The 12,089-nt window shown below is 35.1% G+C and overlaps 1 protein-coding gene across 1 annotated transcript in view; it reads left to right on the plus strand.

The window, feature by feature from the left end:
- Positions 1 to 2,747, plus strand: part of Scn7a (sodium voltage-gated channel alpha subunit 7) — an 83,949-nt gene extending 81,202 nt beyond the window's left edge. The window contains exon 25 of the mRNA XM_004651922.2: positions 609 to 2,747. Coding sequence (XP_004651979.2) covers positions 609 to 1,675 — 1,067 coding nt within the window. The 3' untranslated portion in view covers positions 1,676 to 2,747. The remainder of the gene's footprint in view (positions 1 to 608) is intronic.
- Positions 2,748 to 12,089: the final 9,342 nt, after the last annotated feature.

Raw genomic sequence — 12,089 nt, forward strand, 5'->3', positions numbered from 1 at the left:
AGGCAAAATAGGAGAAATAGCAGACAGTGAGCCAATTACTAAAGATTTAGTGGATTATAAATGAGGTTAAATGTGTAGATCAAAGTCAAGGGAGGTAGGAAACAAAGTAATTGAATAGCACAATCCACAGAGAGTCAGGAATGCATCTTATTTCTTAATGAAGATAATGGGACAATAACATCTCTAAAGATCTAATTGGGAAGAAAGACAGATGCATACACTACTCCCAGCCCCAAAACAGGAGTAAGGGAGAATAGGCTGTATGAAATGTGCAACTTGAAATGTTACAAAGGAAACAATATCATCAGGATAGTCAAATAAATAGTAATTTCAAGCTTTAGTGGTGAGGGAACAGATCAATTTGTGTACAGTTAGGTTAGGATGGCTCCTGAATAAATTTTGGTAGACATCCTGGTTGTTGATACAATTAATATTGAGCTAAAGCAAACCTCCAATATGCTGTTAAAGGAAGATGGGAGATAAATAAAATAAGATGGATTAGTAAAGAATTGATAAAATAACAAAAATAAGTGGGAAATAATGTAATCCTCTAGCTATAGTTGAATTTGGTTAATTTTATTGCCTCTTTTATCCTTTCCCACACCAAGGACTTCTGCTGCCTATGACAATAGGATACTACTTTGTGCCTCCTTCTCTTGTGCCACTGATTCTTCTCTCACGGATCATCCATATCCTGCGACTTGGGAAGGGACCAAAGGTGTTCCATGATCTGATGCTGCCTTTGATGCTGTCCCTGCCAGCACTGCTGAACATCGGTCTCCTCATCTTCCTAGTCATGTTTACTTATGCCATCTTTGGAATGTACAACTTTGCCTATGTCAGGAAAGAAGCGGGAATTAATGATGTGTCCAACTTTGAAACCTTTGGAAACAGCATGCTCTGTCTTTTTCAAGTGATGATATTTGCTGGTTGGGATGGGATGCTGGATGCAATTTTTAGTACTCAATGGTCTGACTGTGATCCTGATAAAATTAACCCTGGGACTCAAGTTAGAGGAGACTGCGGTAACCCTTCAGTGGGGATTTTCTATTTTGTGAGTTATATCTTCATATCATGGCTAATCATTGTCAATATGTACATCGCTGTGATCATGGAGTTTCTAAGTATTTCTTCTAAGAAAAAAGCTAGGACCTTGAGTGAAGATGATTTTAGGAAGTTCTTTCAGGTTTGGAAGAGATTTGATCCTGATAGGACCCAGTACATAGACTCTAGCAAGCTGTCAGATTTTGCAGCTGCTCTTGATCCTCCACTTTTCATGGCCAAGCCAAACAGGGGCCAGCTCGTGGCTATGGATCTACCAATGGCAGTTGGGGACAGAATTCATTGCCTTGACATCTTACTTGCCTTTACAAAAAGAGTTATGGGGAAAGATGAGAGGGTAGAGAAACTTCTGTCAGAGATAGAATCAGGGTATATGTCAGCTAACCCTTTCAAAATCACATATGAACCAATTACAAGTACTCTGAAACGCAAGCAAGAGGCAGTTTCTGCCACCATCATTCAACGTGCTTATAAAAGTTACCGCTTGAGGCAAAATGACAAAAATGCATCAGATGTTCATGTAATAGAAGATGACAGAGTTGCTCATCCTTCTAAACAGGGAATCCAACTTTACAAAACTAAGGAAAAGTCAGCTATTCAAAGCCAGATCTGACCCTGATTCCTACCCCTACATTCTTCATATATCCCCACAATGTTAAAAGCTTAAGTACAATTCTAGGGCATTGATTAGAAAGTAGAAATAATGATCAATTTTAAGTTATAGAAGTTAATTGTATGTTCACAAGTCTCTATGTCAAATTCACTTATTTCCTCCACATTTTTATGTTCAGTCTAACCAATCAGGAAACACACTCTTTTAATACTGCTGAAGTTAGGTGAAGCAATGTGCCATTTGAAAACCTGATATGGTTTTCTCTATGTGGCTTGTCTACCATCCCCATGATTGAGAATGGCAGGGGGAGATTGTAAAGATTAGCCACAAAAGAGATTTCATTGAGAACTTCATGTGCAATTTAATGGGCTAGGTCAACACTATTTTAGGTATGTGAGTAAATTTTTGATATTAGGTAATGTTTCATATATAGGAAAACATTACATGAAGTCATAAACTTGAAAAAACAAATGCTAAATTGGTGGAAGGAAAAATACAGTTATGTAGAAGGTGCTTTTGAATAGAAAGTTTTTTGCCACTTTAAACCACATTTGAAAAGATGGATTGAAGCCCTATACATATTTTTTGTCTTTCTTTACTTCTTGACTTTGGTGTTGTTACTGTCTGCGTTTCTGACAGTGAGAGTGTTTCTTCATGACTCTCACCCTCCAGGTGTATCATCTCTCTGGCCAGCTTGGTTTAAGCTCCAGATAGCAAAAATGTTGGATTCATAAAACAAGAAGCATATGACCTCATTTTTTCAATTTTCTTCATATTCATACTTTTTTGAAAAGTATACATTTACTAAAATTACAATAGGTTATATGTTTATAGACATAAGCTTTATCCTATTAAAAACAGCTCTATTTTTACCGTGTATCTATATAGCAGATTTTTATCATTTATCTATATAACAGATGCATGCTACAGTATGAATTAGAAGAGTTGATGACTACCAGTATGTCTAGAGAATTTTCGTGTTGATCTTTAATTGGTAAATGAGTCACTTCAACATACTTTTCACTGTACTTTATGTCACTAATTAATTCAATAAAATTATCATCCATACTATAAAGACTATGAACTAAGAGATTAAAAAATGTAAGTAGCTATTTTACAAGATTGGCATATGCTGATTAGTTTCTCTTGATGATATCTTTTTGAACTATTTTGCTTTTTAAATATCACCATATATAAGTACTTTTATAAATATTTTGTATTTGGGAATCTTTAAAATCTTAAATATTAATTTTCAATATTGTAATTACTTTTAAAATTGTCACAAGTAGTTGTTTTTTGATTTATTGATAAAATATAATCAATTTCCTTCATGTTGTTTGAGAATACTGATATTTACTCCATTTTTATGAAAACTGATTTCACTGTGCCTATAAAAGTCCTAAAGGATTAAAAAGAAAAAAGTGTGTACTGTTGACTTACATGTCAAGCTTTAAATATGTTATATGACACTTAACATCATTTATACATCAAAAATTGTATTTTATTATGAATGCATGTACTTGAGCCTTAAGTATTATATTATGTATTTCTGCTCCTTGGAAATTTAATAACTTTACCAAGAGGCCTTTGGGGGATCTCCTAAGTAAATGTGACTCGTGGCTCTGGTGTATCTATAATGTCCCTTACCTTTCACCTCTCTTGCTCTATCATGTCTTGGGAACTGGAGAGCAAATGGTTAATTGCAACATAGTGACAGCTGGTACTTTAACCCGCCTTCTAGGTATTCTCTGTCTTGGAGAGGGCTTTGCATGGAAATTGATATAGATGCCTAAACTGAATCACAATTTGCTTCTAATATACTATGAAGACAAAAACTGATTTTACCTTAAAAATGTTGCTTTTACTTATAAACATTTGTGGCCAATAAGTATTCTAAACTGCAGAAAGATTTATTTTTAACAGACTGTTACTATATATTCTACTTTTGACATACTATAGAAAATAATAAATACAATCTGTTAAACATACTCAACTTTGTTTATTCTTTTGTAATTTTAGAAGTTAGGTTGCCAACTTTGTATAGGACCATTTAAAAAATAACATTTATTTAATTATTTATTCATTCAGACTCACAACTTAAGACTGAAATGCTTAGGCTCCCATTTGATCACTTCACTATTGAAAAGAGAATATTAGTAAGTTTACCATGATGCCTATGAAAGAATACTTCTTATTCAAGTTATAATTATAGTTATAAAATAATTATGCACATAAAATATAATTTTATATATTATATAATTACATATACAATACATACCTTAATATTATTAGAATGTACTTTTCGGAAGATGATTCTGAATTTTTTTTTTTTTTTTTTTTTTTTTGGTGTTTCGAAGTAGAGTCTTGTTCTAGCAAAACTTTTGGAATTCACTATGAAGTTCACAAGCTGGCCTCAAAATCATGGTGATCCTCTTACCTTTGGCTCCCAAGTGCTGAGATTAAAGGCATGGCCTGAATTAAATTTATTAGCAAGGTAATAATTAAAAATGTCTCCTTTAACTTTTTAATTTCTTCTTTGTTGATAAATAGTCAATTAAATGGTTAAAAAGATAACATTAATAGCTACTATTCATTTACCTGACTGTTTGACCTAGTTTTATGGTATTTTTCATGTTTAAAGCAGTTATCGTTCTTTATTTATAGAACTAAAAATAGTTAGTGTCGAGAGTTATAAGAGCCTTCGCATGGTATAGAATATGTAATGACAAGGACAGGACCCTGAATCATCAGGTAGTTCCACAGGCATTGATGGCTTTCCCTCTCATCCCTTATCCTACTTTTTCTTTCTTTATTTGCTTTTCCTCTCTTTTCTTCCCCCCACCCACTTAGTGGAGGGAATTTATTAGCAGATATAATAATTTTAAAATGTGGAGTTAGAAAGAATATCCCCTCTCTGTTTTTACAAGATATTTTTCTTTCCATTTTCGAATTTACTTAAGTGTTTTAAGTTTAAAAAAATAGATTATTTGAAAACAAATACCACAGTCCTTAGAGGCTATCTTACGTATTTTGCTTGACATGTACATGAGTTTAGAGCGAGAGCCTACCTCAAACAAACAAAACAAAACAAGAATGAAGCCAGTCTTTTACCTAAATTGTTGAAAAGTGGGGGAAGGGTATAGAAAATGGGCAAGATAAAATATATTGTCTCATATTAAGGAATAGAACAAAATAAGTTATGTTAAAATTTTTGTTTTATTTTATTTTTTGGTTTTTAGAGGCAAGGTCTCACTGTAGCCCGGGCTGACTTGGAATTCACTATATAGTCTAAGGACGGCCTCAAATTCACAGTGATCCTTCTACCACTGCCATCCAAGTGTTGGGATTAAAGGCATGTGCCATCATGCCTAGCTTTTCTTGGGAGGGATTGATTTTTTTTATTTAAATTGATAAATAATTGTATATATTTAAGAGTACAATATGATGTTTTGATATACGATATAAATCAGACTAATAAATAAATTTGTCTCTCATTTTTATTTTTATAATGAGAACATTTGAAGTTTAATCCAATAAAGAAATTTAGAAATGTACATTATCATTTATTATGGTCAAAGTTTTATATGGTGTCTCTAGTTTATCCTTTCTTCTGACTGAAATTCTGCATTAGATCAATATTCCCATTTACCCTACCTAGTCTTTATCCCAGCCTCTTCTTACTACCATTCTGCTTTCTAATTCTAACAAGTCACCCTTGTCAGAACTCACAGTAAGATAAAGCCTTTATATTTGTCTTTCTGTGCCTGGTATACTTCATTTAATATAATGTCCTCCTGGTTTATCCATATTGGGACAAAAAAAAAAAAGAACTTCTCTTTTAAGGCTCAATAGAGTCCATTGTGAGTGTGTAAGGTAGCAGATATGATACATTTTCTGTATCCCATCATCTGATCCTAGATATTTGAGTCCATCCATATCTGAGTTATTGTGAATAATTTTGCAGTGGGCCTGAGAGGGCAGAGATTTTCTTGCAGTACTTTCTTCAACACCCTTTTTAGATATGTACCTAACATTTGGTCTTGTTGTGGAACAAATGATAGTTCTACTTGTAGTTTTTGAGGAATCTCCACATATTGTTTTCTATGATGGCAACTTTGTCAAAAGCCTATTGACTATGAACACATGGATTTATTTTGGGGTGCTCTACTCTGTTTCATTGGATAATTTTTTTTCAATTTCTATGTTTTTCTTCTATTATTTTTTCCACTAATGCTTTGAAGTTATCATGATGCCTCCAGGTTTAGTCTTTATTGAAGATTGCTTTGATGAATATTTCTTAAGATTTTTGGATAGCATGGGAATTTTGAGAACATTTTCATATTAATATGATTAAAATTGTTTAGAAATTTAATTGTGAACCTACAAACAGGTTATCTTTCAGCTTACTTGTGTCATTTATAATTTCTGCATAGCTATCTCAACCCCTATAATTAATTTACTCTCAAATATTTCACGCCATTGTAGAAGAATATGAGAAAGAGAGAGGGAGAGAAAGAAAGGAAGGAAGGAAGAAGGAAAGAAAGAAAGAAAGAAAGAAAGAAAGAAAGAAAGAAAGAAAGAAAGAAAGAAAGAAAGAAAGAAAGAGAAAGGAAGGAAGGAAGGAAGGAAGCAAGGAAGGAAGGAAGGAAGAAGGAAGGGAAAGACAGGAATGAGAATGGCCATGCCAAATCCTCAAGTTGCTACAAATGAACTCCAGATGCATGTGCCAGTTTGCATATGGCTTTATGCTGATACTGGGGAACTGAACGCAGGCCAGAAGGCTTTGCAAGAAAACAGCTTTAAGTGCTGAGCCATTTCCTCAGCTCCAGATATTAAGTCTTTTGGGGGAGCATGCATATATGTGTATGGTGGGCTTGCTCATGTGTGTGGATGCCAGAGGAAATCCTTGGAAATGGCTTCCAACTGTCTTTGAGATGGGAATATTTTTTTTTATTTTGTTTTCTTGAGGTAGGGTCTCACTTTAGGCTAGGCTGACCTGGAATTTACTATGTAAAGTCAGAGTGGCCTCAGATTCTCTGTGCTCCTCTTCTGCCTCCCAAGTGCTAGAATCAAAGGTGTGCATCATCCCACCCAGATTTGGAAACTCAGGTCTCTCATTGGCTTAGAGCTCACCAATACTCTAAACTGGTATTGAATTTGTATATGTTATGCACACACATGTGTGTGGAAGCTAGAGGATATCCTTGAGTTTGCCTTCTGATTCTCTTGGAGATAGGAACTCAGCTATTTCCTTAGTCTTGAGCTCACCAATTACTCTCAACTCACATTATGTTTGTATATGGTATGCATGCATGTGTATGTAGATGATTGTTTGCACTTATGTGTGAGGAGACCAGAAGACCATCTTCAGTATGCCTTCCACCTCTCTTTGAAATAAGAATTCTGGTCTCTCATTGGCCTGGAGTTCAGTAATTATACCAAAGGGGTGTCCAGTATGCTCCAAGGATCCATCTTCTTCACTTCCTCAGTTTTGAGATTACAGATTTGCATCATTCCTGGCATTTACATGGGTTCTGGAGATGGAACTCAGGTCCTCTTGCTTATAAGACAAGCACTTTACCCACTGAGGTGTCTCTCCAGCTCCAGGCGATTGGGTCTTAATGCTCACAGTGGACTAATATAGAGGTATCCTGTTTCTTAAGTGCTATTAGTGGAGTACCAAAACATAAAATGAATTATGATTAAAATACATATTATTAATTAATTAAGATATTATATATATATGTATATACGTGTATGTGTATATATGCACATACTCCTTCCTTATTTTCTATGTTGTCAGACAAGGGATACAACCCAGGACATTGCACAAGCCAAACAAGTATCCTACCACTAGCTAAATCTCCAGTCAAGTTTTTGTTTTCTCTTTTTTTTTTTTTGGAAACAAAGCCTTACCATGTATTCCAGGTTGGTCTCTAACTCATAATCCTACCCCTACCTCTGGTGAATGGAGGATATAGTCATGTACTATCATGCCTGACTTAAAGGTCTCTTTTCTAGCTACTATCATCATTAAGACATGTCTAATTTATGACAAAAATAAATAAATTGTGACAAAAAAAAAGTGGAGCCTGCATGGATCTCTGTGGCAGCAACATTTGCTGCATACAGAAATTGTCTTTTTAATAATGCACAGCCATAAACAGGTGGCCATTCCAAGCTCTCTTCACTTAATGCTAGTCCCAAATAAACTCCAAGGGAAGAAACTGGATGCCTTCATTAGTGATTGCTCTATACAGGAAGAAAGTGTGATTTAAAGCCTTTTAAGGCATCGATTGCATGTGCATTAGCTGACATTGGCCTGCATAATTTTCTGCAAATAATGATATATGCCAGAGAAATATCCAGGAGAGCAATACTAAACAAAGGTCTAAAACATTTTAAAGTCTCAAGAATAAGAATTCAGAGTAATTCTTCTACTTCAGAGTATGTAAGAGGAAAAAAAAAAATCTATCATACACCCACTTCATAACTGGGTAGTAACTGTAGAGTGCTCAGGTGGATGTAGCAGCTTGGAGGCCATGCATGCACTTTCATCCATTTTCTTAACACCAAGGACAAGAACTGTCAAGTGGCTCCAACCACCTTCCTGAAATAGCTGTTATGAGGCCAATGTTATGAGGTACAATCACATTACCTTTTATTATCTAAGATAAAAAGAAATGAGGCTCTTTTCCAATCAAAGAGTGGGGCTGACTTTAAATATCACAGCCTTTGTGCATTCACCTCAATTAGCCCCAATAGCAAAATTTCTAAACTTAATTGCAATTATTGGTCAGGTACATTCCATGGTTAGGTCACATACTACAGATACAAGCCTCTTAAGCTTTACACAAATCTTCAACACAAAAAAATGGAAATGTGGCATGCTATCCTAACTATGCTATGAATTATTAAACAGAAAGCACTTAAGGCACTTGTTTGTCTGCACTGCAGTGTTGGTGTCTATGCTTAGCTTTGCTTTATACCAGTTTAGCTCAGTAATATTGACTGTCAATATTTCTTCTGTAATGTTAACCTTGTGTGCTTATTTTCTCTTTGAGAGGAATAATAGAGCCTTTTTCCTAGGTACTACATTCCATGTTGCTGAATCCATGTGAACGGTTTTGTTCTTAGCACTACTCTCTTATGGTTGTATTCTCCAATTCTTATTATTGCTTTCTCACTCTTTGTTGTTTAATACATAAAAATTAAATATGCTAATGTAAAAGAGCCAAAAAATAAATGCTAAGTTGTCATTTGTGTGTGTGTTATAATCATTGGGGGAATAGGATTTATTTAAGTTTCTTTAAAGATAACTCCGGGATCTTCTGTTATATTTGTGAAAGATAAACTATAATTAAATTTACTTTATCACTACATCAACCAGAAATGGAATAGATGTATGGAAGAAATACTTTCAAACATTGGATAGTAGACCCAGAAGACTATAAATGATGAGAGAAAAAACTGGAGACAACTAAATTTTGTGTTAAAGACTTCTCTGGACATGACTTGAGCACTGTTCAGTATAATGTCAGTCTGAAAAGTACATGAACACATACCATACTGAAAAATGAAATAAAATGCAGTGTCCAAAATATAATGCATTAACCAGCATTCAACTAAAAACATTCAAAGTAGAGAAGAAACAGGAAATAGAGCTTTTACCTAAAGATAGAAACAATTTTAGTCAAAATATAAATGATAGAGTATATAGATTAGGGTGTAAAAATAGATTAGATATTACTGGTAGTATAATTACGGGTATGGATTAGAGGAACACTGGAATACTAGATAAAAAATTAAAAAATATTTTAAATGCCAGTGAAAAATCCAGACGTGAAAAAGTCCTCTGCAATGAAATGTAGACTGTATGGGTTTTGATGCACATTACACACTGCAGAAGAGATCAATAAGTTGGAAGATGTAGCGATCAAAAATGTACAAGTTGAACAGAGAAAGAAAAACTTAAAAGGGGCAATATATCAGTGACCTTTTGGTCAATACCTAGCAATCTAGCACACTTGTAATGTTTCCAAAATGACAGTAGATACTTTTAAATGGTAATTGAATTTATCCCCCGTGGTGGTGTATTGCAGAACAGGAAATCTTTAGGAGGAAAGTACACAGAGCTGCCTGAAAGTGGATAGAAACAACAGAGTGAAGAAATAGAAACTGTAAGCAGCTGGGTAAAAATTAAACAAATGTTCTTGCATATTTACAAATGATCATGTTAAACAAGGTTAACAGCATGCAATGCTGTTTACAATGCTCATATTACACTGTTTAGAAATGGCAGCACAAAGACTCAGAGGAGTGGAACCAGATATACTGAAGCATATTTCATATCTTATACATACCAAAATAGCAAGATATTTATTGTCAGTCTATTAAAAAATAAATAAATATACGTAAATTCTTTTTTGTTTTTTTTTGTTTTTGTTTTGTTTTGTTTTTTGTTTTTCGAGGTAAGGTCTCTCTCACTCTAGCCAAGGCAACCCTGGAATTCACTATGGAGTCTCAGGGTGGCCTCAAACTCACGGCAACCCTCCTACCTCTGCCTCCCAAGTGCTGGGATTAAAGGTATCTGCCACCATGCCCAGTTTAAATATATGTAAATTCTTGTGTAACAAAAATATATAACAATTAGAAACTGGTGTGCCACTAGAAAGGATATAGCAAAATCTTTCAAGCAACAAATTTTAAATATATTCTTATTTATTAATATTCAGAGAGACAGAAAAAAGAAAATAAGCACACCTGGGCCTCTTGACTGCAAATAAGTTCTAGAAACATGTACCACTTTGTGCATCTAGCCTCCCGAGTCCTGGGGAATCAACTGGGCTCCCCGGCTTTGTAAGCAAGTGCCTTTAACCAGTAAGCCATCTTCCCAGCCTGAAACTAAAATTTTAAAGAGAAAAAAATTGAGAAACAAAATTTGAAAGGAATGGGTAGGACAAATGGAAAACCAATAATGAGATGGTAAATTTAAATGACTTATTCTTTACCCATACAATGTAAATGTCACAGATGTAAATGACTTGCCCAATTTAAAAGACAAAGATGTAACTAGGTATGGCACAGGCTTTAATCCCAGCCCTTGGGAGGAGGGGGCAGAAGGATTGTGAGTTCAAGATCACCCCGGGCTATGTACCCACCTCTGCCTCAAGAAAAAAAAAAGAAAAAGATGTCAATTGGGATTAAAAATTACATTATATTAACAACACAAAGGGACAAAATATACTATGCAAACACTACTGAAAAAGGTAAGCTTCCTGCATTGAAAATAAAATTTTACAGAAAGGGACATTATCAGAGATAAGGAAGTAAATTTCATGTAGGAAAGGAATCAAACTTAAGCAGTGCTAATAGAGACAGCTGTAGAAAACCTCAGATCACATAGAGAAAAATGATGAGGCTGACAGGAAAACAGGTGAGCGACCAGCAGGAGGCGCGAGGTTCACACCCCTGCAGTTGTGCACAGGAGAGCAGCAGGGTGAGCAGAAATCACACTGGGCATGGGAACAGCCAGCCACTTTGCTGTCCTGAGGACAGCAGGATACTCCAGGTACACATGAGTTATTCCTGAGGTACAGTAAGCTAGGGCATAAAGCAAGTCTGAACGCATTGCTTGTGAAGTTCATGTTTTCTACCCCCTCAAAAAATATACTCAATATCCTTGAGTAGACGCTCCTTGAGAAATCCTCCATTTGAAGAAAGAGTGTCAGCCACATCAAACAACCCAGAGGCTGAAAAAGAAATCAAAAGGGAAGGTGGAGTAACTCTGATTTCATTTGCAGACAAAAGCATCGCCCTATATAAAATACCTAAAGTATTTAGAAAAAGGCTATAAATACAATAAAATTATCAAGATAGAAAGTACTGAGGGGCTGGAGAGATGGCTTAGTGGTTAAGCGCTTGCCTGGGAAGCCTAAGGACCCTGTTTCTAGGCTCGATTCCTCAGGACCCACGTTAGCCAGATGCACAAGGGGGCAGGTGCATCTGGAGTTCCTTTGCAGTGGCTGGAAGCCCTGGCACGCTCATTCTCTCTCTCTGTCTGCCTCTTTCTTTCTCTGTCTGTCACTCTCAAATAAATAAATAAAAATAAAAAATATTTTAAAAAAGAAAGTTCTGAGGAAGTTAGAAGTTACCCTGGAGTACCTGAACTCCTGTCTTAGTATAAAGGAAAAATAATCCAATTTCATTCATCTTAATATGGCTACCCAGTTTTCCCAGCACTGTTTTTTGAAGAGACTGTTATCTCTTCATTGTGTGTTCAGTTACCAAAAATTAGATGAGTATAAATGTGTGAAATTATTTGTCTTGTCCTCTGACCTTTATGTGAGCCATTTTCATATTGTTGCTCAATGTTTGTTTATCAGGTAGAGTGTGCCTCCAGCTTTAGTTTTGC

This window comes from Jaculus jaculus, chromosome 4, assembly GCF_020740685.1.
Source record: "Jaculus jaculus isolate mJacJac1 chromosome 4, mJacJac1.mat.Y.cur, whole genome shotgun sequence".
NCBI classification, from domain to species: domain Eukaryota; kingdom Metazoa; phylum Chordata; class Mammalia; order Rodentia; family Dipodidae; genus Jaculus; species Jaculus jaculus.